Below are 16,831 nucleotides of genomic sequence, written 5' to 3'. Positions count from 1 at the left end.
AGAGGCTCAGAGCCTCCTTTCAAGAGGCTCAAGCCTCCTTTCAAGAGGCTCAGAGCCTCCTTTCAAGAGGCTCAGAAGCCTCCTTTCAAGAGGCTCGGAAGCCTCCTTTCAAGAGGCTCAGAAGCCTCCTTTCAAGAGGCTCAGGAAGCCTCCTTTCAAGAGGCTCAGAAGCCTCCTTTCAAGAGGCTCAGAAGCCTCCTTTCAAGAGGCTCAGAAGCCTCCTTCAAGAGGCTCGGAAGCCTCCTTTCAAGAGGCTCAGGAAGCCTCCTTTCAAGAGGCTCAAGCCTCCTTTCAAGAGGCTCAGGAAGCCTCCTTTCAAGAGGCCTCAGAAGCCTCCTTTCAAGAGGCTCGGAAGCCTCCTTTCAAGAGGCTCAGGAAGCCTCCTTTCAAGAGGCTCAGGAAGCCTCCTTTCAAGAGGCTCAGAGCCTCCTTTCAAGAGGCTCAGAAGCCTCCTTTCAAGAGGCTCGGAAGCCTCCTTTCAAGAGGCTCAGAAGCCTCCTTTCAAGAGGCTGGAAGCCTCCTTTCAAGAGGCCCCAGCCTCCTTTCAAGAGGCTCAGAGCCTCCTTTCAAGAGGCTCAGAAGCCTCCTTTCAAGAGGCTCGGAAGCCTCCTTTCAAGAGCTCAAGCCTCCTTTCAAGAGGCCCGGAAGCCTCCTTTCAAGAGGCTCAGGCCTCCTTTCAAGAGGCTCAGAAGCCTCCTTTCAAGAGGCTCAGCCTCCTTTCAAGAGGCTCAAGCCTCCTTTCAAGAGGCTCGGAAGCCTCCTTTCAAGAGGCTCAGAAGCCTCCTTTCAAGAGGCTCAGAGCCTCCTTTCAAGAGGCTCAGGCCTCCTTTCAAGAGGCTCGGAAGCCTCCTTCAAGAGGCTCGGAAGCCTCCTTTCAAGAGGCTCAGAGCCTCCCTTTCAAGAGGCCTCAAGCCTCCTTTCAAGAGGCTCAGGAAGCCTCCTTTCAAGAGGCTCAGAGCCTCCTTTCAAGAGGCCTGGAAGCCTCCTTTCAAGAGGCTCAGGAAGCCTCCTTTCAAGAGGCTCAGAAGCCTCCTTTCAAGAGGCTCAGGCCTCCTTTCAAGAGGCTCAGAAGCCTCCTTTCAAGAGGCTCGGAAGCCTCCTTTCAAGAGGCTCAGAGCCTCCTTCAAGAGGCTCAGAAGCCTCCTTTCAAGAGGCTCAGAAGCCTCCTTTCAAGAGGCTCAGGCCTCCTTTCAAGGCTCAGGCCTCCTTTCAAGAGGCTCAGAGCCTCCTTTCAAGAGGCTCAGAAGCCTCCTTCAAGAGGCTCGGAAGCCTCCTTTCAAGAGGCTCAGAAGCCTCCTTTCAGAAGGCTCAGAAGCCTCCTTTCAAGAGGCCTGGAAGCCTCCTTTCAAGAGGCCTGGAAGCCTCCTTTCAAGAGGCTCAGAGCCTCCTTTCAAGAGGCTCAGGAAGCCTCCTTTCAAGAGGCTCGGAAGCCTCCTTTCAAGAGGCCCGGAAGCCTCCTTTCCTTTCAAGAGCTCAGAAGCCTCCTTTCAAGAGGCTCAGAAGCCTCCTTTCAAGAGGCTCAGAGCCTCCTTTCAAGAGGCTCAGGAAGCCTTCTTTCAAGAAGCTCGGAAGCCTCCTTTCAAGAGGCTCGGAAGCCTCCTTTCAAAAGCCTCGGAAGCCTCCTTTCAAGAGGCTCAGAAGCCTCCTTTCAAGAGGCTCAGAAGCCTCCTTTCAAGAGGCTCAGAAGCCTCCTTTCAAGAGGCTCAGGCCTCCTTTCAAGAGGCCTGGAAGCCTCCTTTCAAGAGGCTCAGAAGCCTCCTTTCAAGAGGCCTGGAAGCCTCCTTTCAAGAGGCTCAGGCCTCCTTTCAAGAGGCTCAAGCCTCCTTTCAAGAGGCTCAGGAAGCCTCCTTTCAAGAGGCTCAGAGCCTCCTTTCAAGAGGCTCAGAAGCCTCCTTTCAAGAGGCCTCGGAAGCCTCCTTTCAAGAGGCTCAGGAAGCCTCCTTTCAAGGGGCTCGAGAGCCTCCTTTCAAAAGGCTCGGAAGCCTCCTTTCAAAAGGCTCGGAAGCCTCCTTTCAAAAGGCTCGGAAGCCGCCTTTCAAGAGGCTCAGAAGCCTCCTTTCAAGAGGCTCGGAAGCCTCCTTTCAAGAGGCCCAGCATCCTTCAAGAAAGCCTCCTTTCAAGAGGCTCGGAAGCCTCCTTTCAAGAGGCTCAAGCCTCCTTTCAAGAGGCTCAGAGCCTCCTTTCAAGAGGCTCAAGGCCTCCTTTCAAAAGGCTCAGAAGCCTCCTTTCAAGAAGCTCAGAAGCCTCCTTCAATTGGCTCAAAAGCCTCCTTTCAAGAGGCTCAGAAGCCTCCTTTCAAGAGGCTCGGAAGCCTCCTTTCAAGAGGCTCGGAAGCCTTCTTTCAAGAGGCTCGGAAGCCTCCTTTCAAGAGGCTCAGAAACCTCATTTCAAGAGGCTCGGGAGCCTCCTTTCAAGAGGCTCGGAAGCCTCCTTTCAAGAGGCTCGGAAGCCTCCTTTCAAGAGGCTCGGAAGCCTCCTTTCAAGAGGCTCGGAAGCCTCCTTTCAAGAGGCTCGGAAGCCTCCTTTCAAGAGGCTCGGAAGCCTCCATTTAAAGAATATGTTTCGATACTAATAGCAATAACTCAAGCTGGGTCTATTAGAATAGCATCCTTAAAACCAATTGTTTTTAGAATTCGTGCTTTCTGAATGCTGAAACTTTTGGGATTGAATACCTGATCCATGTAAGAGCCTTTACAGGAAAAGGAATTGTTTGTATCTAGAGTTGTTACTATGGACATTACTTATGACTAGCTAAAAAACCAACTGATGATCAACCACTTTTTATTGTGCTTTGATAGATAGTATTCGCAGAATTGATTTTAAACATTTAGCTTGAACTCAGTTTGCCAAACATCAGTCAAGAATGTAGACTGCTTATAATCTTATGCAACTCAACAAAAACCCATTAATTCAATCTGTTATCAGCTCCAAAATCAATTGTAAAACAATTCGCTTTTTTTGTTTGGCTTATAATCGTTTTAACATCTACTAAATCTGGTTGGGCTATCAACCTTCAAACTGACTCCCAAGCCCCAAAGGCGCAGCACAATCGAACATAAAATAGTTCCACAAAAGCAACACCCCCATAAATATCCCCGTTACATGCGATTAATTTAATTGTAATTTATCGTACTTGGAGCGATAGATTTCACATGCAACACATTAGCTTGCCGATGATGCTAGTGCTGCCGGCCGGCGATGGCGCTTCTGTTCCTCGAAAATAATAGAATCCAGATCACTACCGAAAGCTGACCACCGACCATCCTTTGGGAGCTGGTAGGTCGGTAATTGATCACTACATTCCGAAAAAGTGTACCAACTAGTTAGTTGCATACGTTTGTAGAACTGGTCCGAGCTGGTGGGAAACAATCGGACCTGTTATCGTAAGCGCTGCGATTGGGACACGGTTTGACCACAGACAAACCAACGTACGATCTGTAGGGCGTTTTTCTTGGACATTCATATTCGATCTAACTCTATCACATGTGCCACCATTTAGTGCGATAGGTTACTTGTTTCACAAATGACAAAAACTAACAATCAATCAAAATATTACATCACTTGTCTATGACAATATTGTCCATCGGCGCTAGTTGCTTTTAGGTGTGTAGGCCGGCCACTTATCGATCCCGACAATCGCTCCGGGGTAAACAATATAAACTGATAAGTGCAGATATCTGCGTGGATGGAAACTGGCTTCGAGTGGCTATTTTCGGGCTCTCCGCGGATTGAAAGATTGGGCCGGAATCAATTTTGGCGCGGATTCGGTTGGATTTATTTGCGATGAAACCGGAGATTTGCGATTGCCGATTTACCCATATTTACATAGCAACTAATTTTGCAGTGATTCAGAGCCCCCCGGGTGCCGGCGGTGGTGGTCGATTTGAATAAATCATGGATCGCATGTACACACGTACTCACAGTAGAATTATTGCGTCATTGATATTCATGAGAGCTTAGGATAATCGTTTTGGTTTGATTTTTTTTCGGAGCGTGGGGAATTTTTACCCTCATTTAGTGTAGATAAATAATTGCCTTTTCTGATTGCGTGTGTGTGGCTATTCCAACTCGATTAGCTATCATTGGCCATCCCTATCAAACGGTGGTGAATGAGGTGGAGTTGTAAGGCCCTTAATTGGATGGGTATTTGTTTTGTTTCGCAAACCAATTTTCGAAATGGTGCGTGATTTTGGATAATAAAAACGGTTTGGTTGAATCGACACTAAACGGCGAATTCATGTCAGCTGATTACATTTCTAATTTAATGTCTGTTGAAAAAAAAACTCTGCGACAAACCGAAAGTCCGATAAACTTTCATTATTTTGTTCTGAAAGTGAAAGAAAATAACATAGAAAGACAAGAACATAAGATGAGAGAATAGACAAGAAGAGACAAAACGAGGAAATAAGACACAAGAAGAGATAAGAAGAAACAAGAAGGGACAAGAAAAGATAAATAGAGATTAGAAGGGCAAACGTTAGATAAACTTCCATCTCGAGCCGGAAAAATCATTACAGATAACTATTATGATAGTTTTCATTAAAAGGAATGCTATCATGTAAAGTCCAGTTTTAATATGAGCCTTTATTGCTTAATGAGCTACAAACAGTGTCAAGAGGCTTATTACCATTTTCTCATGCCATGACACGGTACAATGCAAAACAGTGATTGGCTAAGAGGGTTTGAGGATTACCATCGTCTATTGAATAATCCTATTATTCCATTTCCGTCACATAGCGAATATGTAGTACAAAACAAACCCCAAGAAGTCACAGTTTGACGTTACCGGTGGAAAGTCCCCAAAGTGATTTACCTTGAAGCCTCTGCACTTTGGTCCAGCTTTGGCAAGCAAAATTTCGCCCCTTCTTCCTTCACCTTCAAAAAGTCCTTCGAGTGAGTGCCCAACCTTAGCTAGTAGTATGCAAAAGAACGAGCGAGGATAGCGTTCACCATCGTAAGAATGATAAACGGTCGTTACACAATGCGAGGGCAAAGGAGCAGCACCACGGCAGTGTGGTGCAGAAGAAGAATTGTTTTCCCGCCCGTCTACTGGCGCGGAGGCTTGAGCATGGAATGCTCGTCGTGCTCGATGTGACAGGCACAATGGAAAAATGGAGTAAAGATGAGTGTCTTATGATAAATGAATTCTGAATTTGGGTTAAAACACTGTATCGGGGTGGGCGGACGAAGTGTTTAACACGTCTTACATTATCACATTCTGAGAGCACTCCGCCATCGAGTGGGGTTGGGTTTCTCTGCAGCCTCCGACAAACTGTTTCCGAGAGGTGGCAGAAGATTTATGACTTCATGCAACAGATATCCCCGCAGTCCTGCAGTTGGTAAAGGAGTTGAGAAGAAGGCGCTCAGGTATTAGGCATATTCTTTACACCATTGACATTTTGCTTTCGTTAGCAGGTGGTAGTCAAGTTGAGTTTTAAGAGGGCTTGTTTAGCATATTTTCCGGGACGGTTGAGCAGGGTCGCATCGTTTTATTTACCATATACTACCCTAATGAAATTATGTTATGAACAATATTCTAGTTTAAAGATATATTTTACTTTCTTTACATCAAATACGAAGATTTCATTTAAATTTCAAATTTGACGATCTTGTTATATGCATCAGTATCTTACAAAAAACGATTCTAAGTTGCTTTGGAATTGCAGATCGACAAATTTCCTTCAGCTGGCCCTGTCGTTCGATGTAAACCCTCTTAATGCAAATCTGTGCACTGCATCTTGTTTGGAAATACCTCACACTCACCTTCTGTCAAAGCGTGTCATCAATCTTACTCCGGTTGACGAGCGAGTGCATGATCCGAAAAGTCCCTTCCATGCAGTTTGTAGTTACGTAGGCTGTAACTGAAATCCGGCTCGCATCGCACTCACATAAATCTCTGCCAAGCTTCACACTGTTTGGCCGGGAAAAACTTTTTTAATTCCACTTCTGAATATTAACATTATAAACTAGGGCTGTAAAACTTAATCAGCGCCAGCAAAATCTAGCTTGGCGTGTGGCTGCCGGGGGGATTGTGATCGTAATCTACTGCTTCCTATAGTTTTTCATTTTTTGGAAAACTTTCGCTTGCATACGGGTGGAGGCCTAAGAAATGATAATCTAAATTGTACTGCTGGCGTAAGGATGTTGCATTCATTTTCACACGTTCTCTATTCTTATTCTTTCAGAAGCGCTAACAAAGCTGTCCCAGTACTAAGCAGTTGGTGGAAACAGTTGCATATGAGGTTTGCACCAGGCAGAGGATGGTGAAAGCAGCAGCAGTTCACCGTTTGGAATAGATTGTTCCTGACGTCAGGGCAATGACGTCACAGGCCGTGTATTGCCTCAGTTTGCAGATACGTAAGTAAATTTTTTACTTGATTTATTTAAATCGAGACTGAAGCTTTTCACAGCGTTTCATAATTAGTAAACCGTTCTTTTTGGTCTATTTTGTTCACAGTTTGAAACTAACGTGGTTTCAAAATATTTACCATGCAAGAAGAGAAAAGATAAAAAGAAAAAAAATAATTATGCACAGTCATGCAAAATCCATCTCCGTCAAAAACCGGATATTACCATTCATTCAGTCCCAGATGGTCCATTTACGTTTTGGCTAGATTTATTTAGCCAGCTGCTATTGTAGCAATTTAATTCAATTATTTTTCTATATACATAAAAATGAATTTATGTCTGTCTGAACCTTATAGATTCCGAAACTACTGAACCGATCGGTGTAGAAATTTGTTTGCAGGGTTTTTGGGGCTGGGGAAGGTCTTAAGATGGTTCGAGACCCTCCAAACTTTGGAAAGCTGGGCTCTAATACAAATGAAACACCAATTTCTTCATAACTTGAGAATTAATCAGAGAATAAATCAATTTTGGGCGAAATAAAGTTCGTCGGGACTGCTAGCATGTAATAAAATAATCCATGATCCATTTTTGGGGCCCTCCTTAGCCGTGCGGTAAGACGCGCGGCTACAAAGCAAGACCATGCTGAGGGTGGCTGGGTTCGATTCCCGGTGCCGGTCTAGGTAATTTTCGGATTGGAAATTGTCTCGACTTCCCTGGGCATAAAAGTATCATCGTGCTAGCTTCATGATATACGAATGCAAAAATGGTAACCTGGCTAAGAAACCTCGCAGTTAAAAACTGTGGAAGTGCTTAATGAACACTAAGCTGCGAGGCGGCTCTGTCCCAGTGTGGGGATGTAATGCCAATAAGAAGAAGAAGAAGAAGAAGAAGAAGAAGATGATCCATTTTTAGAAAGTTTTTCGATTTAACGAAAAGTTTAAAAAATACACACATTTTAAAGTGCCCCATTTTTAAATGATCTGGTCTTTAAGGAATAATGACAATGGATTAAGGACTAACGGCGAAGGACTAAGGACTAAGGACTAACGGGGTGAAGGACTAAGGACTAACGGGGTGAAGGACTAAGGACTAAGGACTAAAGACTAAGGACTAACGGTGAAGGACTATTGACTAAGAACTAAGGACTACGGACTAAGGACTAAGGACTAAGGACTAAGGACTAAGGACTAAGAACTAAGGACTAAGGACTAAGGGCTAAGGACTAAGGACTAAGAACTAAGGACTAAGGACTAAGGACTAAGGACTAAGGACTAAGGACTAAGGACTAAGGACCAAGAACTAAGCACTAAGGACTAAGGACTAAGGACCAAGGACTAAGGACTAAGGACACAGGACTAAGGACTAAGGGCTAAGGACTAAGGACTAAGGACTAAAGACTAAGGACTAAGCACTAAGGACTAAGGACTAAGGACTAAGGACTAAGGACTAAGGACTAAGGACTAAGGACTAAGGACTAAGGACTAAGGACTAAGGACTAAGGACTAAGGACTAAGGACTAAGGACTAAGGACTAAGGACTAAGGACTAAGGACTAAGGACTAAGGACAAAGGACTAAGGACTAAGGACTAAGGACTAAGGACTAAGGACTAAGGACTAATGACTAAGGACTAATGACTAAGGACTAAGGACTAAGGACTAAGGGCTAAGGACTAAGAACTAAGGACTAAGGACTAAGGGCTTAGGGCTAAGGGCTAAGGACTAAGGACTAAGGTCTAAGGACTAATAACGAATACCAAGTACTAAGGATTAAGAGCTAAGGACTGAGGACTAATAACTAAGACTAAATACTAAGGATTTAGAGCTAAGGACAGAAGGCTAAGAACTAATGACGCAGGACAGAGGATTAAGCACAAACAAGGACAAAGAACTAAGGATTAAGGACAAAAAAGGACAAAGGACTTAATACTAAAAATTAAGAATTATGAGCTAAGGACTAAGGACTACAAACTTATGACGCAGGACTAAAGACTAAGAGCTAAATACTAAGCGTTAAGGATTAAAAACAAAAAGGACAGAACTAAGATCAATCTGACTAAACTAAAAATTGAAGACAAAAAAGGACTAAGAACTAATGACACAGGACTAAGGATCAATGGCGACGGACGATGGACTGCAGATTAAGGAATAAAGACTAAGTAATAGGATTATGGACTAAGCACTTAGGACTAAGAGATGGAGACTAAGGGCTGAAGACTAAGAACTAAGGTCTAAACTATGGACTATGAACTGAGAACTAAAGAGAATGGGGGGTCCCGTAGCGTAGTTGGCTACACGTTCGCCTTACAAGCGAATGGTCATGGGTTCGATTCCCAGCCCCTCAACCAAACCCTCGTCAGTCGCCGGATGCGCAGCCTATACTGTGGCGTATTGGGGAGCGCCCGTACCGTTGCGACTGCCTGATGACGACTGACAAATTGTTCTTCTCGGAGGCATTCCTCCAACGTACCCAGATAAATGGCAACCGAACAACGCAACGATCATTGGATTCACGACACGGATAAAAATGGACACAATAGACTCACGGTGAGATGGACCAGCAACGACAACAACAATGAATAATGGAACATCTAAAAATAGATTCTGTGTGGAATACCACAGAATACCACAGTAGATCTCGGCACAGTAGCGGTTGAGTAACACAGAGAGACTAACGACTAAGGAGACTAATGAGACTAAGGACTAAGAACTAATGACTAAGGATATTACGGAATAAGTACTAAGTAGTAAGGGCTAAGGGTTAAGGATTTAGGACTTTGGACTAAAAACTAACGATTGAGGACTAAAAACTAAAGACTATGGCGACTAAGGATTAAGAACTGAGGATTAGGGTCTAAAGAACAAGAAGACTAAGGACTTTGGACTGAGGACTGAGGACTACAGAAACTACAGAAACTAAGATTGAAAGAGATTAAGGACTTACGAAACTAAGGACTAAAGAGATGAAGGGCTAAGGACTAAGGACATACGACTAACAACTAATGCCTAAGGAATGAGGACTAAGGACTTGAGACTAAGGAATAAGCAGACTATGGATTAAGAAGAACAAGGAGACAAAGGAATAACGACGAAGAACTAAGTTGCATTTTTTCAACCACGCATGCTCAAAGCGATTCGTTTTTGTTTTCATTTTCTTAATTTCCTCTCCCTCACATTTTGTCGCTTAATCTGATGTAAGAAAAATGAACCAGCAAATGAAATCAACTAACTTAAATGCGGACAAACATTGATTAAATTTTAAGCTCGGATTAAAATTATGTTTGTATCTGGATTGAATTTGGTTTGGATTTGATTATCCAAATTATCGGATTGGATTTAGATTTGAATTATTTGATTTGGGTTAGATTTTGGTCAGATTTGGATTTGATTGGATTTGGAGTGGTTTTGGTTTCGATTTGAATTGGGCTTGGGTTTGAAATTGTATTGGATTTGGATTGGATTTGGATTGGATTTGGATTGGATTTGGATTGGATTTGGATTGGATTTGGATTGGATTTGGATTGGATTTGGATTGGATTTGGATTTGATTTGGATTGGATTTGGATTGGATTGGATTGGATTGGATTGGATTGGATTGGATTTGGATTGGATTTGGATTGGATTGGTTGATTGGATTGATTGGATTGATTGGTTGGATTGGTTTGGATTGGTTTGGATTGGTTTGGATTGGATTTGGATTGGTTTGGATTGGTTTGGATTGGTTTGGATTGGTTTGGATTGGATTTGGATTGGATTGGATTGGTTTGGATTGGTTTGGATTGGTTTGGATTGGTTTGGATTGGTTTGGTTGGTTTGGTTGGTTTGGATTGGTTTGGATTGGTTTGGTTGGTTTGGATTGGTTTGGATTGGTTTGGATTGGTTTGGATTGGTTTGGATTGGTTTGGTTGGTTTGGATTGGTTTGGATTGGTTTGGATTGGTTTGGATTGGTTTGGATTGGTTTGGATTGGTTTGGATTGGTTGGATTGGTTTGGATTGGATTTGGTTTGGATTGGTTTGGATTGGTTTGGATGGATTGGATTGGATTGGTTTGGATTGGTTTTGGTTGGTTTTGTGTTTGGTTTGGATTGGTTTGGATTGGATTTGGTTTGGTTCGATTTGGATTGAATTTGGATTTGGATTGGATTGGATTTTGATTGAATTTGGATTGGATTGGATTTCGATTTGGATTGGATTGGATTTGAATTGGATTTGGATCGGATTCGGATTTGATTCGGATTGGATTTAAATTGGGTTTGGATTGAGCTTTGATTGTGTTTGGTTTTGTTTTGATTGTGTTTGGATTGGTTTGGGTTAGATTTGTGTTAGATTGGTTTGGATTGGTTTGGATTGGTTTGGATTGGATTTGGATTGGTTTGGATTGGTTGGATTGGTTTGGATTGGTTGGATTGGTTTGGATTGGTTTGGATTGGTTTGGATTGGTTGGATTGGTTTGGATTGGTTTGGATTGGTTTGGATTGGTTTGGATTGGTTTGGATTGGTTTGGATTGGTTTGGATTGGTTTGGATTGGTTTGGATTGGTTTGGTTGGTTTGGATTGGTTTGGATTTGGATTGGATTTGGATTGGTTTGGTTGGATTGGTTTGGATTTGGATGTGGATTGGTTTGGATTGGTTTTTGATTGGTTTGATTGGATTTGGATTGGTTGGATTGGTTTGGATTGGTTTTGATTGGTTTGGATTGAATTTGATTTTGAGTTGGATTTAGATTGGATTTACATTGGTTTGTGTTTGGTTTGGTTGGTTTGGATTGGTTTGGATTGGTTTGGATTGGTTTGGATTGGACTTGGATTGGTTTGGTTTGATTTGGATTGGTTTGGATTGGTTTGGATTGGATTGGGTTGGTTTGGATTGGTTTGGATTGGTTTGGATTGGATCTGGATTGGATTTGGATTGGATTCGGATTCGGTTGGATTTGGATTGGTTTGGATTGGTTTGGATTGGTTTGGATTGGTTTGGATTGGTTTGGATTGGTTTGGATTGGTTTGGATTGGATTTGGATTGGTTTGGATTGGTTTGGATTGGTTTGGATTGGTTTGGATTGGTTTGGATTGGTTTGGATTGGTTTGGATTGGTTTGGTTGGATTTGGATTGGTTTGGTTGGTTTGGATTGGTTTGGTTGGTTTGGTTGGTTTGGATTGGTTGGATTGGTTTGGATTGGTTGGATTGGTTTGGATTGGTTTGGATTGGTTTGGATTGGTTTGGATTGGTTTGGATTGGTTTGGATTGGTTGGATTGGTTTGGATTGGTTTGGATTGGTTTGGATTGGTTTGGATTGGTTGGATTGGTTTGGATTGGATTTGGATTGGATGTGGATTGGTTTGGATTGGTTTGGATTGGTTTGGATTGGTTTGGATTGGTTTGGTTGGATTGGATTGGATTGGTTTGGATTGGTTTGGTTGGTTTGGATTGGATTTGGGTTGGATTTGGATAAGATTGGGATTGGATTTTGATTAGATTTTGATTGGATTTGGATTGGATTTGGATTAGATTTAGATTGGATTTGAATTGGATTTGGAATTAATTTGGATAGCATTTGGATTTGGATTCGATTTGGATTGGATTTAATTTGGATTGGGATCGGATTTGGATTGGGCTTTGATTGGATTTGGGTTGGATTTGTATTAGATTGGGATTGGATTTGTATTAGATTTTGTTTGGATTAGGATTGGATTTGGGTTGGGTTTAGATTGGATTTGGATTGGATTTGGATTGGATTTGGATTGGATTTGGATTGGATTTGGATTGGATTTGGATTGGATTTGGATTGGATTTGGATTGGATTTGAATTGGATTTGGATTGGATTTAGATTGGATTTGGATTGGATTTGGATTGGATTTGGATTGAATTTGGATTGGATTTTGATTGGATTTGGATTGGATTTGGATTGGATTTGGATTGGATTTGGATTGGATTTGGATTGGATTTGGATTGGATTTGGATTGGATTTGGGTTGGATTTGTATTAGATTGGGATTGAATTTGGATTAGATTTTGATTGGATTTGGATTGGATTTGGATTAGATTTAGATTGGATTTGAATTGGATTTGAATTGGATTTGGATTGGATTTGGATTAGATTTGGATGGGATTTGGATTGGATTTGATTTGGATTTGGATCGGATTTGGATTGGATTGGGTTTTGATTGTATTTGGATTGGATTTGGGTTGGATTTGTATTAGATTGGGATTGAATTTTGATTAGATTTTGATTGGGTTTGGATTGTATTTTGATTGGTTTGGATTGGATTGGATTTGGATTGGTTTGGATTGGTTGGATTGGATTGGTTTGGATTGGTTTGGATTGGTTTGGATTGGATTGGTTGGATTGGATTAAGATTGGTTTGGATTGGATTCGGATTGGATTCGGTTGGTTTGGATTGGTTGGATTGGTTTGGATTGGTTTGGATTGGTTTGGATTGGTTTGGATTGGTTTGATTGGTTTGGATTGGTTTGGATTGGATTTGGATTGGTTTGATTGGTTTGGATTGGATTTGATTGGTTTGGATTGGTTTGGATTGGTTTGGATTGGTTGGATTAGATTTGATTGGTTTGGATTTGATTGGTTTGGATTGGTTTGGATTGGTTTGGATTGGTTTGGATTGGTTTGGATTGGTTTGGATTAGATTTGGTTTGGTTTGGATTGGTTTCAATTGGTTTGGATTGGATTTGGATTGGTTTGGATTGGTTTGGATTGGATTTGGATTGGTTTGGATTGGTTTGGATTGGTTTGGATGGGATTTGGATTGGTTTGGATTGGTTTGGATTGAATTTGGATTGGTTGGATAGGTTTGGATTGGATTTGGATTGGATTTGGATTGGTTTGGATTGGTTTGGATTGGTTTGGATTGGTTTGGATTGGTTTGGATTGTATTTGGATTGGTTTTGATTGGATTTGGATTAGATTTGGATTGTTTTGGATTGGTTTGGATTGGTTTGGATTGGTTTGGATTGGTTTAGATTGAATTTGGATTGGATATGGATTGGTTTTGATTGGTTTGGTTGGTTTGGGTTGGATTTAAATTGGATTTGGATTGAATTTGGATTGGATTTGGTTTGGATTTGGATTGGATTTAAATTGGATTTGGATTGAATTTGGATTGATTTTGGATTGGATTTGGATTACATTTGTTTTGGATTGAGATTGGGCTTGGATTGGAATTGGATAAGATTTAGATTTGATTTGGATTGGATTTGGATTGTATTTGGATTGGATTTTGATTGGATTTGAATTGGATTTGGATTGTATTTGGATTGGATTTGGATTGGATTTGGATTGGATTTGGATTGGATTTGGATTGGATTTGGATTGAATTTGGATTGGTTTTGGATTGGATTTAGATTGAATTTGGATTGGATATGGATTGGAGATGGATTGGATTTGGATTGGATTTGGATTGGATTTGGATCGGATTTGGATTAGATTTGTATTGGATTTGGATTGGGTTTGGATTGGATTTGGATTAGATTTGGGTTTGATTTGGATTGAATTTGAATTGGATTTGGATTGGATTTGGATTGAATTCGAATTTGATCTGGATTAAATTGCTTTATTAGTCGATTCCGGTATTTACTGTTCTTGGTTACGAAATCGTCCATGGCCACATTCAACTTTGATTTTTTTCTCGATTATCATCATAAGAAAGTACACGCCAAAGTACATGCTTATGTTGAGTTGATTGGAAGCCTCCAAGATAATGTTTTCCAATTCATGCGTGTTGTTTTAGTTCTGGTAGTTAAGCTCTAAAAGCTCGCTCCATGGGACCGTATTTTTAAAGGATTGTATTTACCATGGATACAATACACAGTGCACTTGCACTGCAAATTTCCTCAAAATATATTTTTAAACAAACCACAAACTTTCAATCGATCCCATAATTGACTGAAATTTCAACACTCATATTTTTAATTAGCTCCGTACAAAACTTCATCTTGCAGATTCACCGACAAACGTTGACTGGGTTACTGCAAACTTTCTCCTAGAAGAGCTAGTAACATCATTCGGAACTATCTCCGGTGAAGAGAAACTTCGTCTCAGAATGAGGCACATTTATTAAACTAGAATCCGGGCTTCCCTTTCGAAACTGGAGCAGGCAGTGTGCTGTGCTACCATTTCCTTGCCACACTCTTTGGAATAAAGTCATTTTTGCTCCTCTCGCTTCACTGACGGTTTCTTCAAACGACTGAGGGAGAAGTGAACCGTTTTCAATATCATTTCCATTTTCATAAGCTCTATTAGATTAAGACATTAATGAGAGTCAATTGATTTTTACCACTTTCTTTGCAACCTAACTCACTTCCGCTGCCGCAAGAATCCTAGGGAGACGACCCATACGGTCGTTTATGGTCTATCATTGGGGGAGCTTGTGCAAAAACGGTTAGAATCCTACTGAAAGTAGAAAACTACGTAACTCTTAACAGGCGTTTTGTTTCTTCGCAGGTTGAATAACCTTGATCTTGAAATGTCAAATAAATCAAATGTCAGATATAATAAACCAAGAATCTTGCATTTTTGAAAATCAGAAATTCCTATAATCAAGGTTCTTCAAAAAACCCAAAGTTTGCATTTAAGTCCACAATCTTTGACCTGAAACCTAGACAAATTATTTAAATGTGATTAAAGAATAGCTTAATACACTAATGTGCTCTAACAACTCTTTTTTGGTAATTAACAGATAGTACATCGTATTTATACTCTTACTATCAATAACGAAAATCATAACTTTTTTTATGAACCAAACAAAACTGTTTCGGTGTGTCCGTCTTACTCCAACCTCCTGTTTTGGAAGCGAGAGCGTGTTTCCCTCGTTTTCGCCTGAAGCTGAACGAGCAAAGAATCAACAAAAGTGTGATAATTGACTTAATAACCACGGTTCCTTCCCGATAAAACTGAAGAAAAGAATGCGAACGGTTATCGGGTCTACCCATTGAATTTACGGAGGTGGTGATCAATTTCAGGAATTAGGAATTAATATATATATATATATATATATATTACCGCTAAAGCTCATTGAATTACATGAGTCTCCCGGATTCGGGTGATACATGGGCCTCTTCGCCATGTCAAGTTGCTCAAATGGGCTAGTCTAGACTCCATATTTATCTCCACCGGTGCTTCTTTCCCTCAGGACCGTCCGAAAATGACTGCTGGCGGTGGGGTGACAGACAAGGTTGTATAATCCATTCGGATATAGATTCACATTCGGGGGGGGAGTGAGTAGAGGGTGTTAGATTCGAAGGCGATTTGCTGCCTTTTGTTCTTGAATTTGTGTCTTCCTTTTGTCGTCGTCTTGAGTAGAAAATTCCGGGTGGTAAAAGTGCAATAAAACCAAAGGAGAGTCGTTCCATCTTTGGTACATGTGTTGTGAGGTAGCTATGGCTGAACTATGAGAACCAGTGAAGCCATGATTACACACCATGGAAAGATGGTAACGAAGAAAGAGCATAACATCCACATCCACACATACATACGGAAACGTCCTATTTTAGTGCTCATAAAAGAAGTTAATTTTCTCAAGTGTTGGATGATAAAACTATCAGTAAATCACTTCCACTTTTATGCACTTGAGCACAAGATTATCGTGAATGGTAGATGTGTTTGACTGGAGTTGGAGTCACTTGGAACAGGCTATGGCAACTAGAGACGAGCAATCCGAATTCGTCGACAGTCGCCAGAGGCGCATCCACGTTCCAATTCGTGGGTACAACAAATAGTAAAAATGTGTGTGGTGTTGAGAAATCGATGCACATTATATTATATATAAAAAATTGTAAAAATTAAAAATCTGGACTTCCTGTCATTCCAGACATTTTCTTCAAATAAATTGTGAAATTTTCATCGATTTTCAGAACAAATATTGCTCTTTCAATAAGCATGATTGTACTAAAAGTTGCTTGGTGCTCTATTCATCAAAACGATGATCAATATAGGAGAAAGGGAAGAAAATCAATTCGACCACCTTTGCTACCAGACGGATAGTAATGTCTAGGAAGTCGTCTAAATATTTAATTTTACGACGGTACTTCGTAAGGATTAAAGACGAGAACCGTGTTTCACTCAAACGCGCTCTCAATGCACATTAAAAAACGATAGCGCGCCCACTCATGAGTTTCTTCTACTAAGCGATAACACGTTTTTAACGTATTTTAACGCGGATTTTTCAACAAGTTTTTTTTTGTTACGTAGTGGACGAAAATTATGTTCCTCAACTGCACGATCCACCAAGCAATAATTATTCAACCTCATTGTCTCGTGACTGGTTAAAAAAATAACTCACACATTTTCGTCCAAAGGCTGCTGAACACTCTATAAATTAGTTAGAGAACGCCCATCAAATAAGGTAGGGGAAACTTTGGGCAATTATAAGCTAGATTATGTTTCTAAAATTATTGTTGTAAATGTTGTCTCAACCATCATGTATAAGAAATTAAAGATTCTTAAGTTTTGTTCATTCAATCTTTTATTCCTT

At 41.1% G+C, this 16,831-nt stretch overlaps 1 protein-coding gene across 8 annotated transcripts in view; it reads left to right on the top strand.

Annotated features, from left to right (window-relative positions):
* Positions 1–16,831, top strand: part of LOC134218497 (calmodulin-binding transcription activator 1) — a 708,930-nt gene that overhangs the window by 83,517 nt on the left and 608,582 nt on the right. For all 8 annotated transcript variants that reach the window (XM_062697587.1, XM_062697584.1, XM_062697588.1 and 5 more), the window contains exon 3: positions 6,186–6,357. In XM_062697587.1, the coding sequence (XP_062553571.1) occupies positions 6,318–6,357 (40 nt within the window). In that variant the 5' untranslated portion in view covers positions 6,186–6,317. The remainder of the gene's footprint in view (positions 1–6,185; positions 6,358–16,831) is intronic.

Source organism: Armigeres subalbatus, chromosome 2 (assembly GCF_024139115.2).
Source record: "Armigeres subalbatus isolate Guangzhou_Male chromosome 2, GZ_Asu_2, whole genome shotgun sequence".
In the NCBI taxonomy this organism is placed as follows: domain Eukaryota; kingdom Metazoa; phylum Arthropoda; class Insecta; order Diptera; family Culicidae; genus Armigeres; species Armigeres subalbatus.
This window is presented reverse-complemented; position numbering and strand designations above follow the sequence as displayed.